Source organism: Epinephelus lanceolatus, chromosome 5, assembly GCF_041903045.1.
Source record: "Epinephelus lanceolatus isolate andai-2023 chromosome 5, ASM4190304v1, whole genome shotgun sequence".
In the NCBI taxonomy this organism is placed as follows: Eukaryota; Metazoa; Chordata; class Actinopteri; order Perciformes; family Serranidae; genus Epinephelus; species Epinephelus lanceolatus.
In genome coordinates this window covers 27,860,700-27,876,439 of record NC_135738.1, presented here as the reverse complement: position 1 = coordinate 27,876,439, position 15,740 = coordinate 27,860,700, and the positions used below count along the sequence as shown (strand labels likewise).

Genomic DNA, 15,740 nt, shown 5'->3' with positions numbered 1-15,740 from the left:
ACAGTTTGGTGGCCGACATTTGTTCACCACTCTTTGGTAGTGTTCAATAATTATCGGGAGACAATACGCCGTGATATTTTTACAACATTAAAGCCACAACAATTTGCCATGATCAATCACCGGAGTGGCCCTTTAAGTAGCCCCACATAAAAGGTGTGTGTTATGTCGGGCCAGTGGCGCAATGGATAACGCGTCTGACTACGGATCAGAAGATTCTAGGTTCGACTCCTGGCTGGCTCGAATATCTTTTCTTGCATTTTAGTTTTAGAAGAAGGTATACATGATCTGAAACATGATCTGAAACAAATAGCATGTGTGGGCCGAAAAACATATTTGTAAGGCAGATATATACAAACACAAATATATGTCCCCATATATGCATACATACACATACTTACACTTACATAACATATACCACCAAAAACATGCTTACATCCATGTATACTGAGGTAGACTATACACCCACGTTCGTCCACCTCCAAACTTCAATGCTCTCCATTTCTTACCAGTCAAATAAATCCCTCCATCCATTTTTTAACTAAGGAGGCCTCTTCTCTATTTTCTGCATTTCTTACCAATTCCAAAAAAAAAAATCGGCTGTTCATTTTTAACCAATCACGGGAGACCATCCTCTTCATTTCTCACCAATCAAAAAAATCTTGACAAGCGGTCATCTCTGCATTTTTCAAGGTAAATAAATCAAAAGTTACTCATTTTTCTATTGTTGTGTCATTACCAGCACATCTTGTCAAACTTGTCAAATGCTGATTTGAATAATTTATTTTTTTGCTGCGATCTAAAGTTTTGGTTCACTTTGCTAGCAGTGAATATAAGAATGTGGATTTACATTACTGTAAATGTGATGTGTACAGTAACTACATATAGTAATGCTGTCAGTTGTTAGCTTTAAAATGGTACAATGCTATACAAACCACAACGAAAGTGTCTGAGAGTTTAACCCATTCTTAGTTGAGTGAGAGATAAACAGACACACATCAGCTACAGTTCAGAATCTCCAAGACTCAGACATTTCAGTGGGTGGCTGAGAATGCACTGGGGTATGCTGGGTATGTAGCTGCATGAGTGCCATAGGAATTAGGACTGATTCAGATAACAATCTCATTAACAAAGACGCTTCCAGAGGTACATTTGCACTATCTAGAGGGCCGACATGCCATTCAGGTCAACACGGAGGTGAGATCCTCCAGAGGCTACTATAGAGCCAACCTGCCACTGCTGCCACCTCCACACATCGCTCCACCTCATCAGCTGCCATCTCCTCACAACTATCCTCAGTGCCTACTGTATATCCTTGCTGCGATCAACGTTGATAGGGAAAGGCAAGTCTCAGCTGACTGACAGGCAGTCAAGAAGCTTTTTTCGCTACAAAAGTTTCAGCAACTAGAAAATATATTTGTGTAACACTGAGCTGTATATGTTTTCATATTTTTTATCTATTCTATTTTTATATCGTTCTTGTTCAGCTGTTCCTACTCTGTCCCCAGATGGATCCATCACCACAACCACTTTTGTTGGACACAGTGGAGCTGGAAGCTTTGGCTGGCAACTCAACGGTTGGAGTCAGACATAGCCTGTATGTATTTTTATGAAATACTTACACTCTCTTGCGAGCTTTCTTTCTCTCTCACACACACTCGCACACTTCTCTTATATCTTTTGTATCTGTCATTACATGAGACATGATTACAGTCTTGAATATGATTTGAATTTACCATACATACATGTATTTTCTTCTCTCTTACTACTCTGCATCTGAATATCTTGCCCGTGAGAGCTGCTAAAGAAAGGTCATCAGCTGGCGCCACAACATTGTCTCCCAGCTGGACATTGGTAACTGCATCCAGTTCCCATGTCTGCTGGCACATAAGCTGGGGTGTGACATGCAGGTTGTGCGCCTGATGTGTCAGTGAGGTTTGGGAAACAGCAGCAGCCAGCTTCAAAAGCAGCATGCAGAGAGCTGGGTTAAGAAACACTGAGTTCAAAGGAGTTGTATGTGTTATCTCCTCTGGGCTGATTTCACCATTCCTGCTGGGGGATTTGCCAGCTGTGTCTGCAGTGCCAAAACATCACTGGGTGACGCAGATATTTGCCCAGGTTGTCCTCAGCAGGCTGGATGAAGTGAAGGCTTCTATCGTCTCAGTCTTTGGCCAGGTCATCAAGATGGGCTCAACCAATAAAACTGTGAGGAAGCTTGCATGTCACACCTGGTTTACAGCTGCTTAGGCCACCCACATCGCTAATATGCAAGGGTCATTATGTCTGTGCCTACACAAGTGAGGGATGGGGTCTGATGATATCCTATTAGCGGACCGTGACTGATGTGGCAGCTCACTTCACAAGATCTTCAGTGCATGAACATCCAATTGGATGTCTGGCCATCGGCTGCACAGTGACTCACGTGCTCTCTACACCAGCTTCATGACCCAACTCACTCGCTGTATCCCATCTGTGCGGGATGAGAGTGACCTGCAGCGACTCAGGGCAGCCAAGCAGGCGGAGCTGGAATCAAGAAGAAAGCAGATGTGACACGTGACACCACATCACTGTGGCAGAGATCTGCATCACTCATTCAGGAAGGCAGGGAGATTGAAGTCATCCTCAAGGAGTTCACTGAGTCATGTGATAGGAAGAGGAGTTGAAACACTCATTGTGTGCCTCTGATCAACTCTGCAAGGATGACGGGAATCTGGAAGTCCCAGTCCAAACACATTCCCTTCCTCCATGACTCTCAAAGTTTCCAGTTGTACACACAAACTGGGACACTGAAGAAGGGTGCTCGTGTGCTTCCAACATACAGAGAATTTTCATTTGCAAATGAACAGATTCTTCCTAGGTATTTTTTTTTAAATATATTTGCATGCACAGAGCCACTATGCAAATATTTAATATTTTTCAGGAACCCTGGTGAGTGACATGTTTTTCCAGGCACAACAGTTGGTGGTTTTGCCAGGTGAAATAAGGACAGGACCATGACAGCAGAGGGTCCCACTCATACTGTGGCCTTCTTAGTCATGCTGCCAATCAGCTGTCAGAGGAGGTTAACGCTGGCAGTGTAGCCTACATAGCCACATGAAAATATATCAGTTTACATGTAGTGAAGTATTATTGTGGTAAATTATTGCTTTTAATAGATTTTAGGCAGGTACATATTCCTGCAAGTCACTTACGATGCTTTTTTTGTTATTTTAGGTGAGCTTATAGGTAGTACTGAATACCTGTACAGCCAAAACAGTGCTGTGATGGAGGACTTCATTTGGCCGTCACTACACTCAGATAGATGACATCACTGCTGCAGAGGGGTAGTCTTGTTTGGAGCCATATGACAGGGAAGATACAACTGTTCCCACCCTAGACACAATATGGACCCCACAACAGTGCACTCCATCAGCCCCTACTCCATCAAATAAGCCTCCAATGCTGCCCACAACAACACTACGCCATCTGCACCCACAGCACTGCCTGTGACTGCATCCCTATCACACCACCAACTGTTTTACTTTTTCCACTGTGCAGTGGTAAGTTTGAACAGAATTGGTAAAAGATGCCAATAACTGTCATTTATATCGACATATAAATTAATATATATAAATAAATATTACCTGTTCATTCATGTTCTCTCTCTCTTTCCTTTCATTTGCTCTGATTTAGCCCACTACTATACTATACTATCCATATATGTTAAGATAAAATATAGAAGAGCACTAATTAACAAAATCTTCCAACACTGAACACATGCTACACGAGTTAAGCAGGATTTATACGTGTGTGTCAGCTCAATGCAGAGCCTACACCGTAGCCTACACACATGGCCAATGTCATTGTCAGCATTTATACTTGTGCAGTGGTGTCTGTGTCACTCTGCAGTAACACCTCCAAAACACTAGTTGGCAGCAAGGTTTCTGTGAAGTTTAGTTGATTCAAAAGACACATTAAACATGACTTAACAGTGACAATTTCAAACAGAAGCACACAAATCAGCTTCACTATAACTCGCAGCATTCACAGACAAAGCACTTGTCTTTTGCTGGACACATTTTCCCCACAAATACAACATGCTAATGTTTTTAGCACAAGCCTATGGCATTTTACATTGTATAAATTAGCTTAGTGGCTAGCTGTTTTTTTTCCTGTGCACTCTTTCTTTTTTTTTTTGCAAAGAGTTGTTTTTATTAACAGATACTATTGTACTATTTTCAAAAACATGCCAGGTTTCCATTCATGCATTTGAAAATATTATTTTAAAAAGAAAAAATAAAAGTAAAAGGAAAAATATACTTCTCCAAAAAATATATAGAAGCAAAAAAACAAAAAACCCCACAAACATACAAACAAAATATTTAAATTAAATTCAAGGATACTATTCCTTTAATATATATACAGAGAGGATGTACTAAACCTAAATCTTAGGAGATTTTGACGCACAAATATACGTTAATTAATTCACGAATGGATCAGAAATGATCAAAGTTGGGATAGAAAAACAAGACGTTGTTTAGCATCAACCCCCCACCTCTATGGTTCTCAATTTGCTGTCATTTATATGAATAGCTATGACAGACTATATAACGAAATCAACATTAAAATTTAACTTAAGCTTGGTCCTGGAAGCATCACATCCCTGTGATTCACACTCATTAGTGCAGTTGTCCATACTTGTAGTCCTTTTGATAGATATTTCTCAACCAGGAGAGAAAGTGTGCATGACACCCTTGACCTCAGGACCCTTCATGAGCCGTTATTGAGATCATAAATGGAGCACTGATACAGGTGATGGAAGCGTCCATCTACAATAGAGGGGTTATGAGACCCTGCACGCCCCTTTCGGACCTATTCTTCTTTCTTAAACTACGTAATAATAACAGTGTGCATAATGCATATGCTCAGGTAGGACGGACAGCAGAGGGGAGGAAGGCTGCTACGCTCTGTACGTGCGCGTGTGTTTTGTGACGTCGGAAGAAATGTTTCTGCCCATGCTCACAAGGACAGGAGGAGATCAGCCACACTGCAGCTGATAGATGTGTTGTAGTGATGTAATGTTGCCTGTTTGGTGACTACGGATGGCTGTCTGTGCCAGGCTCTGCGGAGTGGGTCAGTCGCGGAGGTGCAGGAGGCGGCAGCGGCATAACCAGCAGGATCAGAGCAGCGATTCCGACATGGACGAGGAAGAAGAGGAGCGGATCGTGGGTCAGAGGCAAGGCGACGTCGGCGGCGGCGGCGGAGGCCAGGAGAGCGGCGTCGCCACTGCAGGGCCGAGTGACGCTTGTGAATATGGCAGCAGTCATGTCAACAGAGGAGGCTCTCTGGATCGCACCAGCACGGGACCTCCACACCCGCAGTCATTATTGGAGTTACCGCCTGAGCTCCTGGTGGAGATCTTCTCGCTGCTGCCCGGAACAGCGCTACCAAATGTTGCCCTCGTCTGCAAGAAATTCAGACAGATCCTCAACACTGAAACCATCTGGAGACGGCGGTGCATGGAAGGTAAATATAGAGATAATACACACGTTAACGTGCTAAATAAAGCGTTGAGTCATAATATCACGTGTCGATCAGACTGTATGAGATGCCTTCTTGTCGACAGGTTATTTGTGTCAGGCTCGGTGCCCAGCTCTGCTTCCTCGGAAATGCGTTTCCTTAAAAGCATTTCTATTGATTTGTACGGGAACCCTGAAGGAAATTACTGTTAACCCAGTCACTGCGTCTCTAGTCACTGCTGTACTACAGAGGAGGCCTCTGACTGTTATTAGGCCCCTGTCAGCCATTCTGTGCAGCTGATAAGGCTGGTGATGCAGGGTCGGACCTAACACTGTGGGGGCCCTGAGCCTTATTGGGATCACCACCACCACCACCCCATGCTGTTAGTCAGGGGACTGTGCTTTTGCAGGTTGGAACAAATATGTCTCATAATATGTACATAATTAGACATAATACTATATAAAAATATAAAGATACACTGCTGAAACAATTAGGCAGTTAATGAAAAATAATACATTTTATATTATGATATAAACTGTGATATAATCCCTTCTGGTAAATCAAATTAGAAGTTGTGAATGGATAAGCTGAGTGGGGCCAATCGATAGGCTACAGCATAGTATCGCAATATTTTGTGTGGCAATATTGTATCAATACACAGATGTTAAGTATGGATTTTTTATGATAAATAAATTATTAATATTGCAAATACAAACTAAACTTTTGGTAGCCTACAAGAAGAATAAAATCAATTGCTTTTTCAGCCCACTAGACACATATCACTGCAATAAAAACGACTGTAGGGCTGCAACGATTAGTTGACTAATCGATGACTAGTCGACTATTAAAATAATCGGTGACTATTTTAGGAGTAGATTAATCAGTTTGAGTCATTTTTCATAGAAAAGTACTATAAAAGTACCCCTAAATATTCTTTTTGCAGCTTCATACGTTCAAATATTGGCAGCTTTACACACGACGTGAACTAAAACCCTTTGGCGTGAGTACGAAACAAAACATTAGATGACATAAGTTTGGGATTTGGGAAAGACACATTTTTCGATAAAATGATTAGTCAACTAATCGAAGAAATAATCGACAGATTAGTCGACAGTGAAAATAATCGTTAGTTGCAGCCCTAAAGGATTGAAATGAGATGAACATACTGAAAACTTTATCATATTAGATAAGGATAGACCGATACATTGGCCGGCCGATATATCGGGCCGATATTTGAGTTTTTTACTTGTATCGGCATCGGCCGATACGTGCGTGGATTCGCAGATTTTTTTTTTTCATTTGAAAGTATGTGGTTAAGTTGAACAAAGCTGTTGAATCCTACTGTGTACAGTAGTTGTTGTTTTATTTATGCTTCAGCTTAAATATTTGTTTATTTTATAAAGACATTACTGGAAGATTTAAGAGCACTGAACTCTTTTTTTATTTGAATGTATAATAATAATAATAATAATAATAATAATAATAATAATAACATTCTACCTGTTCTACCTCGACTTTCCATCTTGTTTTAGTATTTTTTACTGTTCAATAAATGTTTCTTATTTTAAACTTGAGACCTGTAATATTTGTTATCATTGTGTCATTTTTTTGATGTAAATTGAGGGAGCAAAAGCAGTATCGGCCCCAAATATCGGCTCAAGAAAATCGGCAGTCCATAATCGGTCATCGGCTAAGGGTGATGGAAAAAAATCTGCATCAGCATCGACCCTAAAAAATCCATATCGGTCTATCCCTAATATTAGACAAAGTTGCAGTTATTATTTTGCAGTTGCAAAAACGGTAATAAATTGCAATATATCGCAAAATATTTTATTGCCATACTTGCAATAACATTGTATTCTGACCTAAGTATCATGATACTTGATTTTTTTTTTTTTTTGGTTGCTGTTGTTCTCTGTAAAGCATCTTTGAGTATCCTAAAAAGCGCTATATAAATCTAGTGTATTTCTTGTGATTCCTCTTGTGATTCCTACTCCTATTAACGCTTAAAATAACCAAACAAAAATAGCAGTTTTGCCCATTGATGTGCAACATTGCCTACAACAGCCAACTACACTCGGAGATATTAAACACATAGATACCATGATATTTATTATATAGTGAAATCTCAAATAGTAGACAAATTTATATTGACATATCGCCCAGCCATGCTTGAAGTAGTTTATACAAAAAATACTAAACATTTGCGGACCCCAGCTCCTCCAGTTTCATAACATCACAAAGTAAATTTTGAATATTTGTTTCTGAATGTCAAACAAAAGTAGGTAACCTCAAGATACTGTTTTAGGCTCATGTAACAGATATTTGTCATTTGATTTCATGTCATGTTACAGATTAAACGATTAATCTAATGATTGGAAGGATACTTGGTAGATGATTTGATACTAGAACCAGCTGCAGAGTGAGTTTTGAGTTTCAGTTCATGACATTTTAGGGATTTAAGGCCACTATTTTGTACAGTAAGAGAAAAGGGAAGTGAGAGAACCTCAGACTGTGAGATAATAGTAGTGGCCTTAGGAATGTTGTGTTCTGAAAAGTTGCACAATAACCAGCATTCCAGGCGTTTAAAGCGAGGTAGGAAGCCACTTTTTGTGCGGTGCAGAAAAACAGCAATCAAGTATATTTAAAACCACTGAAATCAAAGAATTGGACAAAAAGAAAGCAGTTACAGTGAAGACAGCCAGTCTGTCTGTGTCTAAACTGCAAACTGAACCTTTCACTCTAAACTTAAGACTTTGCCACTGTTTAGTGTTCTGATCTCACTGTAAATCTGTCATAATACTTCAATTTCTATTGTGAATTAAGTAAATATGGAAATAATTGATCGCAATGTTTAAAAATCTGTCTGTATAACCATTCCTATTGCCAATACTAATGTAGATATTTAGCATGAATAGCCTCAGTTAATCAAATGTAATGTTAATCCTTCTTCTGTTTCATGTGATTCCTCTTTGCAGAGTTCGGTATGAAGGATGATCTGAGGAAGATGGAAGTGGGAGGAGTATCTAGCCGGGACCTCTATGTTAAACGTGAGTTTGGCTGCTGATTAAACCGCTCTCATGTCACCCATGAATTGATCCAATGAAGTATGTGGTTCATTCCTCCTTCATGGCGTCATTTAGCATTTGCACACTCATGTATGTCCAGATTAATCTCCATAATGACTGTGATCTGCAGCAGATGGAAAACAGTGCCAGCAGTTGCTTTTCTGATACGAATGTTGTTTCTTTGTAACACTTGAACCCAGATTGTTGATGTAACAATCTCATCTCCCCCATCTGTTCCTTATTTATTTATCAGCAGAGATACAGAGCTTGTTTTAAAGTAACAGTTGCTGCAAAACATGCCAGAGAAAGTGGTGGCACCTGTTGGCTCTGTGACTAGATAAATTTGATGCATTACTGCAATCACTAGAAGGCTGTGCTGGGCTGAGCCCGCCTTGGTCCCTGGCTGCTCTACACATGCCTGTGTTGTGCCTGTCCAGGTGTCAACCCACGGGTGAAGTCAGGGCGCTTTATGAAGCTCCTCCCGGACTACGAGCACATGGACTATAGAGACGTGTACACACACTGTATGTACATGGGCCTCAACATGGATTGCTGCAGCATGAGGGGTTGTGTGAGTGGGACTCTTATTGATTTAATTTGTAAGCAAACAGCTGCAGCAGTGTTATGCATCCCGTGTGAATGGTGAACATGTTAATAATTCTCCTCAGTGCTGTTTGCTTTCATATTAAGTGTGAAATGAGAGGCCGGGTTATTTGGTGTGCTGTGTGTGTGTTGTGTAGACCGGCTGACAGGAGCGTGGTCAGTTTACACTTTCTCCCCTCTGGGTTTACATCTCACAGACTCCATCCTGACAGACATTAAACAGAAAGCAGAGTCTGTGGGTTTTAACATCTCCTCTTGTGTTTGTAACCATGCACAGTGTCGCTCGTAGCAAAGCATGGGTGTCGCATTACAGAAACCGATAAGTGTGGTGTGATGTTGTGCTTTTGTGTTGCAGTGCTTCACCCATACAGACATATCTTGGGCTTATGGCAGCCTGACATAGGGCCTTATGGTGGATTGCTCAACGTCGTGGTAAGTAGCGTTACTCAATCAAGACGTTTGCATGCAGATAAGGAACAATGACCACAGTGTACAGTTTGTACAGTTTGTTGACCTCTATTGCATGAAGTAATTTTATGATGCGGCAATATTCAGCTGCTGATGCTTTGCCAGGAAACATGACACAATTTCAGGATCATATCAGTATCTGATAAATTATCGCAAGTATTTTTCATTCCAGGTGGACGGGCTGTTCATCATCGGCTGGATGTATTTGCCACCTCATGACCCCCGTGTGGAGGATCCCATGAGAAGACGGCCGCTCTTCCGTATCCACATGTGGGAGAGCAAAAAGGCCACCGTGGAGTGTATGTACGGACACAAGGGTCCCCACAAAGGAGACATACAGGTGAGGGCTTACACACCACCCAAATTAAGAATTCCAATATGTTATTTCCATAGCCGAGGAAAGTTTGATACATTTTTGTGAACATGAGCTATTCTCTCACAGAGCCAGAAACCAGAGAAGTAAGTCTTAAACTTATGATGTCATCAAGTGTAAATTCTGGAGCTGCTCCATAGACAATGGACGGGAGCCAGATTTTTGTGGACCCACAGAATTATATATTGAAAATAGCTTTATTCTGTTGTAATGCTCTCAGTTCTGAAACACACAATGTACAGATATACTCCCCTGGGTGGGAGCAGCCCCAGACTTTATACTCAATGACATCACAGATTTGAGATTTAGCACTCTCTTTAAGTGTCTCCATACACCAAATATATGAGCAGCTCTACATAATTTCAATATTTGTTGACACAGATTAGTGATTCTACTTTTATTTGAGGTTAGAAGCCTATTAAATCATGTCATCCTTTTAATATGTGCCATATTCTATTATTTTTAGACTGTGAAGAAGGATGAATTTTCAACAAAGTGTAACCAGACTGATCATCACCGAATGCCAGGGGGCAGACAGGAGGTGGGTTAAAACAGGGAGCTGTTACCACCGGAAACCTTCTAACTGTTCACTTAGTACATGTGTTTTAAAGCCCATGTGCTTTGATAATGTCAAAATAAAAAGACTTTTTTCTTAATGTGTGTGTTTGCAGGAGTTCAGGACGTGGTTAGAGGAGGAATGGGGCCGGACACTGGAGGAAATCTTCCATGAGCACATGCAGGAGCTCATCCTGATGAAGTTCATTTATACCAGTCAATATGAGTACGAGTCTCTTCTTTGTATCACACTTTCACTATAAAGGATGTGAAGTTGACGTCATGGTGTGTTAAATGATTGTGGAAGGGGCCACTGTGTTCCAAGGATCACGCTGTGTTCTTGTGCCTGCTACAGTGATAAAGCAATGATATTTGGAAAAATTAATCAAGGTAACTTACAAAGGACCATATGACTTGGTAGCCTGAGGCACCCGGACATTGTAAAAGATCTAGATTTGGACTGAGTATATGCACTTTGGCATCAAAGATAACAGAGCACAGTCCTTGGAACAACAGCTTCGTCCCGTACAGAGGATACAACTTCACGTTCTGCGTAGCTGAAACCTATTGTTAATGAATGTAACATGCCAAGGAACCCTTGTTGGTGAAACATAATTACAAAAATGGATTGATATTTTGAAGCTATACTATGCAGGAATTGTCAGCTGCTGTTTGAAAACAATATCGCCAATGAAAGTGACAGCCAACCCCAGATTTACCATTGTTCGTTATATTTTTATAGATTAGTATAGCTTCCTCTTGGATATGTGCTGATTACAGTCTTGCACCTGGTCACTATGTTAATATAAAGCCCTGACCTCACCTGTGTGTCGTGCTCAGAACATTCCAAATACAGCAAAATAAAATCCTGCATAGTATATCTTTAAAGGGACAGTTCACCCCAAAATCAAAAATACATATTTTTCCTCATACCTGTAGTGCTATTTATCAAGCTAGATTGTCTTGATGTGAGTTGCGGTGTTGGAGATGTTGGCCATAGAGATGTCTGCCTTCTCTCAAATATAATGGAATTAGATGGCACTCACCTTGTGGTGCACAGGCCAATTAAATACATTTGAAAGACTCAGCAGCAGTGTCTCTTTCCAGAAATCATGACCTGGTTACTTAAGATAAGTAACAGTCACTTTGATGTGAGCGGTTTCATGTAAGAACTAGAAAAGCACTTGGAGAGCGCAGGCCTCCGCCAAGCAGCTCGGATTTCCCGCCATTTTATTATTTTATCCACTTCGCTTCAACCAATCACCACCAACATTTTATCATCTGGTCCTTGTCCCTTTATCAACCTTTCCTGAAAATTTCATCAAAATCCGTTCAGAACTTTTTGAATTATTTTGCAGACAAACAAACGGACAAACGCTGGCAAAAACATAACCTCCGTGGCGGAGGTGACTAGTTTCTTTCTGCCAAACTACACCCATAAACAGTAACACCATGCTGAAGGAATTGTGCATCTACTCATGCATGCTGGCATGTGCTTTTGACAGCAGGGGACGTAAACATTAATGGTGTCCCCCTCGGCTGAGCTGTAATGTTAGCTAGCTCAGTGGTGCTAGGTGAGCTAGCAGTAGATGCACACTTCCTTTTGTGTGGTGATACGGTTGGTGGGTGTAGTTCAGTAGAAGGAAAATAGTTACTACATGAAACTGCTCACAACAAAGTCTGTCGATTATCTTATCTTATCCACTCTGACTAATGCTGTCTGCTGCCTTTTGACAGTAACTGCTTGACGTACCGGAGGATCTACCTGCCTCCTCCGATGCCCTCTGACCTGCTGGCCCCAGGCCTCTTCAAAGGCACCTACGGCAGTCACGGCTTGGAGATCGTGATGCTCAGTTTCATTGGGAATTATGCGAGAGCCACCAAGCTCACCGTAAGTCATTGAATGATTATTATCAAATGCTGTGCTTGCCTTAAAAAGAAACTCGTCTTGTTGCAAAGTTTTCTCAGAAAAGTTTTTTTCAGAAAGACTCATGCCTGTTAATTTTCTATGAAAAGACTGCTTTCCTGTGAATCATTTAATGTCCCTTAAATGTCCTCCAGGTCATCATCCTCCTCTCCAACAACAAACTATCCAGCCAAATTTTTTTAACAGGCAACTCTACACACAAGTTAAGCATTAAACCCTAAAAGTAATCAGCTAGTGGTGCAGACTGTAATTTTACTCCTTCCTGCAGGGTGACCCCAATGTTCCTGCTGGGCAGCTCACTTTGAATGTTGACCTGAGCCGGCCTGTGGTCCTCCCAGACTTGGAGCACCAGCGCAACATAGAGGAGCTGTCCCGTCTGGTACTGGGGGTACATGAGGAAGTGCAGAGAGAAGATCAACAACAGGCCAGGGACACTTCTGCCACAGTCAGGGGTGCAGCAGAGGAGGCCTGCGGAGGTGCCAGCGCAGCAGAAGAGGTGGAGGCAGACCAAGGTACTTGTTCAGAGGGCTGCCAGCCTGGCTCCAGCAGCAGCACCAGTCCTCCTGAAGCCCAGCCCTTTGTCCTGCCCCTGGGGGTCATGGCCCGCAACGAGGTCTACCCACGTACCTGCAGGAAATGGTAAGAACTCAGCTGAGGTGAAAATTCATACAGTATAAATGCCACAGTGTACAGGTGTAGTGATTGTAGCTGCCTTTGCTGCAGTATCAAAGGTGCTGGACACAGTTATTAAGACTTATTTAATTTACAAAATAAAAATTATTATTGCGATTTTGGCTTACGAAATTAGTTGCAAGCTGCAGGAGGAATGTAACTGTGTAATCATTTTATTTGGTTGCATGCTAGTGGCATTATTGTCACCATGAAAGTAAACACACTGATTTCACTCACAGAAAAACTTCCAATAGAAATAATGACTGTGAATTACAATCAAATAATTGATTTCCAATCAATTTATCTGCATTAATTGACTAGAAGGTTACTATAAACCTTCTATGAAATAATATTCAGCAGTTATTATCCATCATTAATTGTTAAAGTAAAATACTGCAGATATAAGTCTGATCTTTTATTCATGTGAGTCTACAGCACATTGAAATTGAAATTTATATTCATCATAATACTGATTGATTGATGAATTGTTGTTCCTCCATTGCAGCTTCTACGGGACAGGCCTGATCGCTGGGCACGGCTTTACAAGTCCAGAGCGTACCCCGGGGCTCTTTGTGCTTTTTGATGAGGACCGTTTTGGTTTTATCTGGCTGGAGCTGAAGTCTTTCAGTCTGTACAGTCGCCTAACGGACCACCTAGCTCACGCTCACGCCCCAAATATGGAGCGATTTGAGGCCATGCTGTGCAACATGCAGTCCTGGACATCCTGATGCACCACGTTTTAGGCCCCCCCCCCCCACACACACACAATACAATGCATAATAACAACCATTTCACACGAATCACCTCTGTCCTCCGCTGACTGATCATTGCTATCACGATAGCTGTAACTGTCCACGTTCTATCTATATCTGTTCCACAGACATTGGGTTTTACTGTCTAATTAAGCTAGTTATGTCACCCGCGCTCCTGTTCCCATACAAGCACTTTGAAAGGCCTCCCCAAGTCACCGTCTATCACCTCACCTCAGTATGACCTTAATCCTCCAGTGCAGCATGATGACAGGTCACATTAACCTTTTTGTATTTATTTATTTATTCCCTGCAGGAGAAAAGGAATGATATTTCATACCACTTATTATGGATCAAACTGTATGTGCCTCTGATTCTAAAACCATGTCTGTACTTGATAGTGCTTGAAGACGATGAAGGTGTCCAATGTATTCTACTATATAGCATTATACTGATTTCAGTGCCCAACATATTGAACTGCATGCTGCGTTTTCTTTAGATCTGATTGCATCTCATAGCCATGATCTGAACATGATGTTTTATTTTCATTAAGCAGCATGCCTTGCTTTTTAGTTTGTTTGTTTTTTTGCATTAAGAAAAAGACAGCTTCTCAGGTGTTTTTCTCTTTGCCACAAGTCAGTGAAAAACTGGACTAAAGTATTTATGTGTATAACAAAATGTATGAAGTTACATTCGTTTTAGTCATATGTCCAATAGGAATACTGAGTTTTACAGCGGGGCAATTTTCTAACCATTGACGAGAGCGGGTTTGCTGTCTTATCAAACACTGTAGCTACATCAGCCAGTTTTGGCCCTTTGAACTGAAGAGATAGTGATTTGCACTCATTGGTCTACATCAAACACTTGTCACCCCACCTGATATTATATTATGTAAGCTGGAAAGATGTATCGTACTGCAATAGAATAACATAACCTATAATAAGCTGATAAAAATAATACAGGTCTGTGTGCTTATATAATGATGGTCTGAAACAGAAACTTCTCTTACCTTTGAAATGTATTACATTTGTTGTTTGTTTAAATGGCTGACGTAATGTTTGCCTGGCTTTATATCCGCAAAGCTTTTCCCTCCAGTTTTCCAATTCATCTCGAACTTGAGACCAGGCTAGCTAAACATTATACAAACTAACAGCTCAAAGTGCATCTCAAAGTACCAAGTAAGTGTCTGTATGCCTCATTACAGCCTGAAGGTGTTGCCCAGTAGCTTTCTTCCTCCAAGTGCACTTTTCTGGGCAGTATAGTGAATCATTCAAAACCACTGGCCAGCACTTTTATATCTGACTGCAGCTTTACTAACATTTGCAAAAAAAAAAAAAAAAAAAAAAAAAGAAATAAAGTGTCTGCTAAAGCATCATCAGTTTAATTTGATCACTTTTTGTTAATTTCCTCTCAAATTCAGTTGAATTGTTTTATACATTCTCCGATCTGTAAGCCCTCTGTACCTGGCTATTTGAATGATTTGCCTTCGAAAAGTGTTGCTTTGTACCATTTTCCATGCGATACACCTGATTTTGACCTATTGAACTGCTCACATCGGACTTCAGGGAGCTTTTCAGCTTAAGCGCTCTTCTCAGTAATAAAAAAATCAAAACTGAAAAGGTCATTTTTTTGTCAACTCTTATTTTTCCTGTGGTTTGTATGCGTATGTATCCATTGCTGTGGTGCAAGAAACCTGTTCTCAACTATCACCTAAAAGAATTGATAACACTTTACTTGAAGGTATCTACATAAGGGTGACATGACACTGTCATAACTATGACATGACACTCATGAACTTGTCCTAAACATTATGTACATGTCATAAACGT

General features: G+C 40.9%; 1 protein-coding gene and 1 non-coding gene across 3 annotated transcripts; both read left to right on the top strand.

Moving 5' to 3' along the window:
• The first annotated feature begins 167 nt into the window (after positions 1-167).
• trnar-acg (transfer RNA arginine (anticodon ACG)) lies at positions 168-240 on the top strand. The gene has a single exon. It is a non-coding gene; the product is annotated as a tRNA-Arg (tRNA).
• Positions 241-4,980: 4,740 nt separating this feature from the next.
• On the top strand, positions 4,981-15,535 carry fbxo31 (F-box protein 31). Of its 2 annotated transcripts, XM_033635472.2 has the most exons (10): positions 4,981-5,502; positions 8,475-8,546; positions 9,002-9,088; positions 9,523-9,599; positions 9,808-9,975; positions 10,475-10,549; positions 10,680-10,789; positions 12,301-12,454; positions 12,759-13,129; positions 13,668-15,535. In XM_033635472.2, exons 1-10 carry the CDS (start codon positions 5,079-5,081, stop codon positions 13,888-13,890), a joined length of 1,761 nt encoding a protein of 586 aa, XP_033491363.1. In that variant the 5' UTR covers positions 4,981-5,078; the 3' UTR covers positions 13,891-15,535. The 2 variants fall into 2 exon arrangements, with proteins under 2 accessions (XP_033491363.1, XP_033491364.1); XM_033635473.2 differs by lacking the exon at positions 9,002-9,088.
• The last annotated feature ends 205 nt before the right edge of the window (positions 15,536-15,740 follow it).

What these genes read in the sequence shown, in the direction of transcription:
- fbxo31 (XM_033635472.2), top strand. Translation starts at nt 5,079, where the DNA reads ATGGCTGTCTGTGCCAGGCTCTGCGGAGTGGGTCAGTCGCGGAGGTGC. An exon ending in CCGGGACCTCTATGTTAAAC is followed by an intron (nt 8,547 to 9,001) that starts GTGAGTTTGGCT and finishes GTGCCTGTCCAG; the next exon opens with GTGTCAACCCACGGGTGAAG. An exon ending in GTGGATTGCTCAACGTCGTG is followed by an intron (nt 9,600 to 9,807) that starts GTAAGTAGCGTT and finishes TTTTCATTCCAG; the next exon opens with GTGGACGGGCTGTTCATCAT.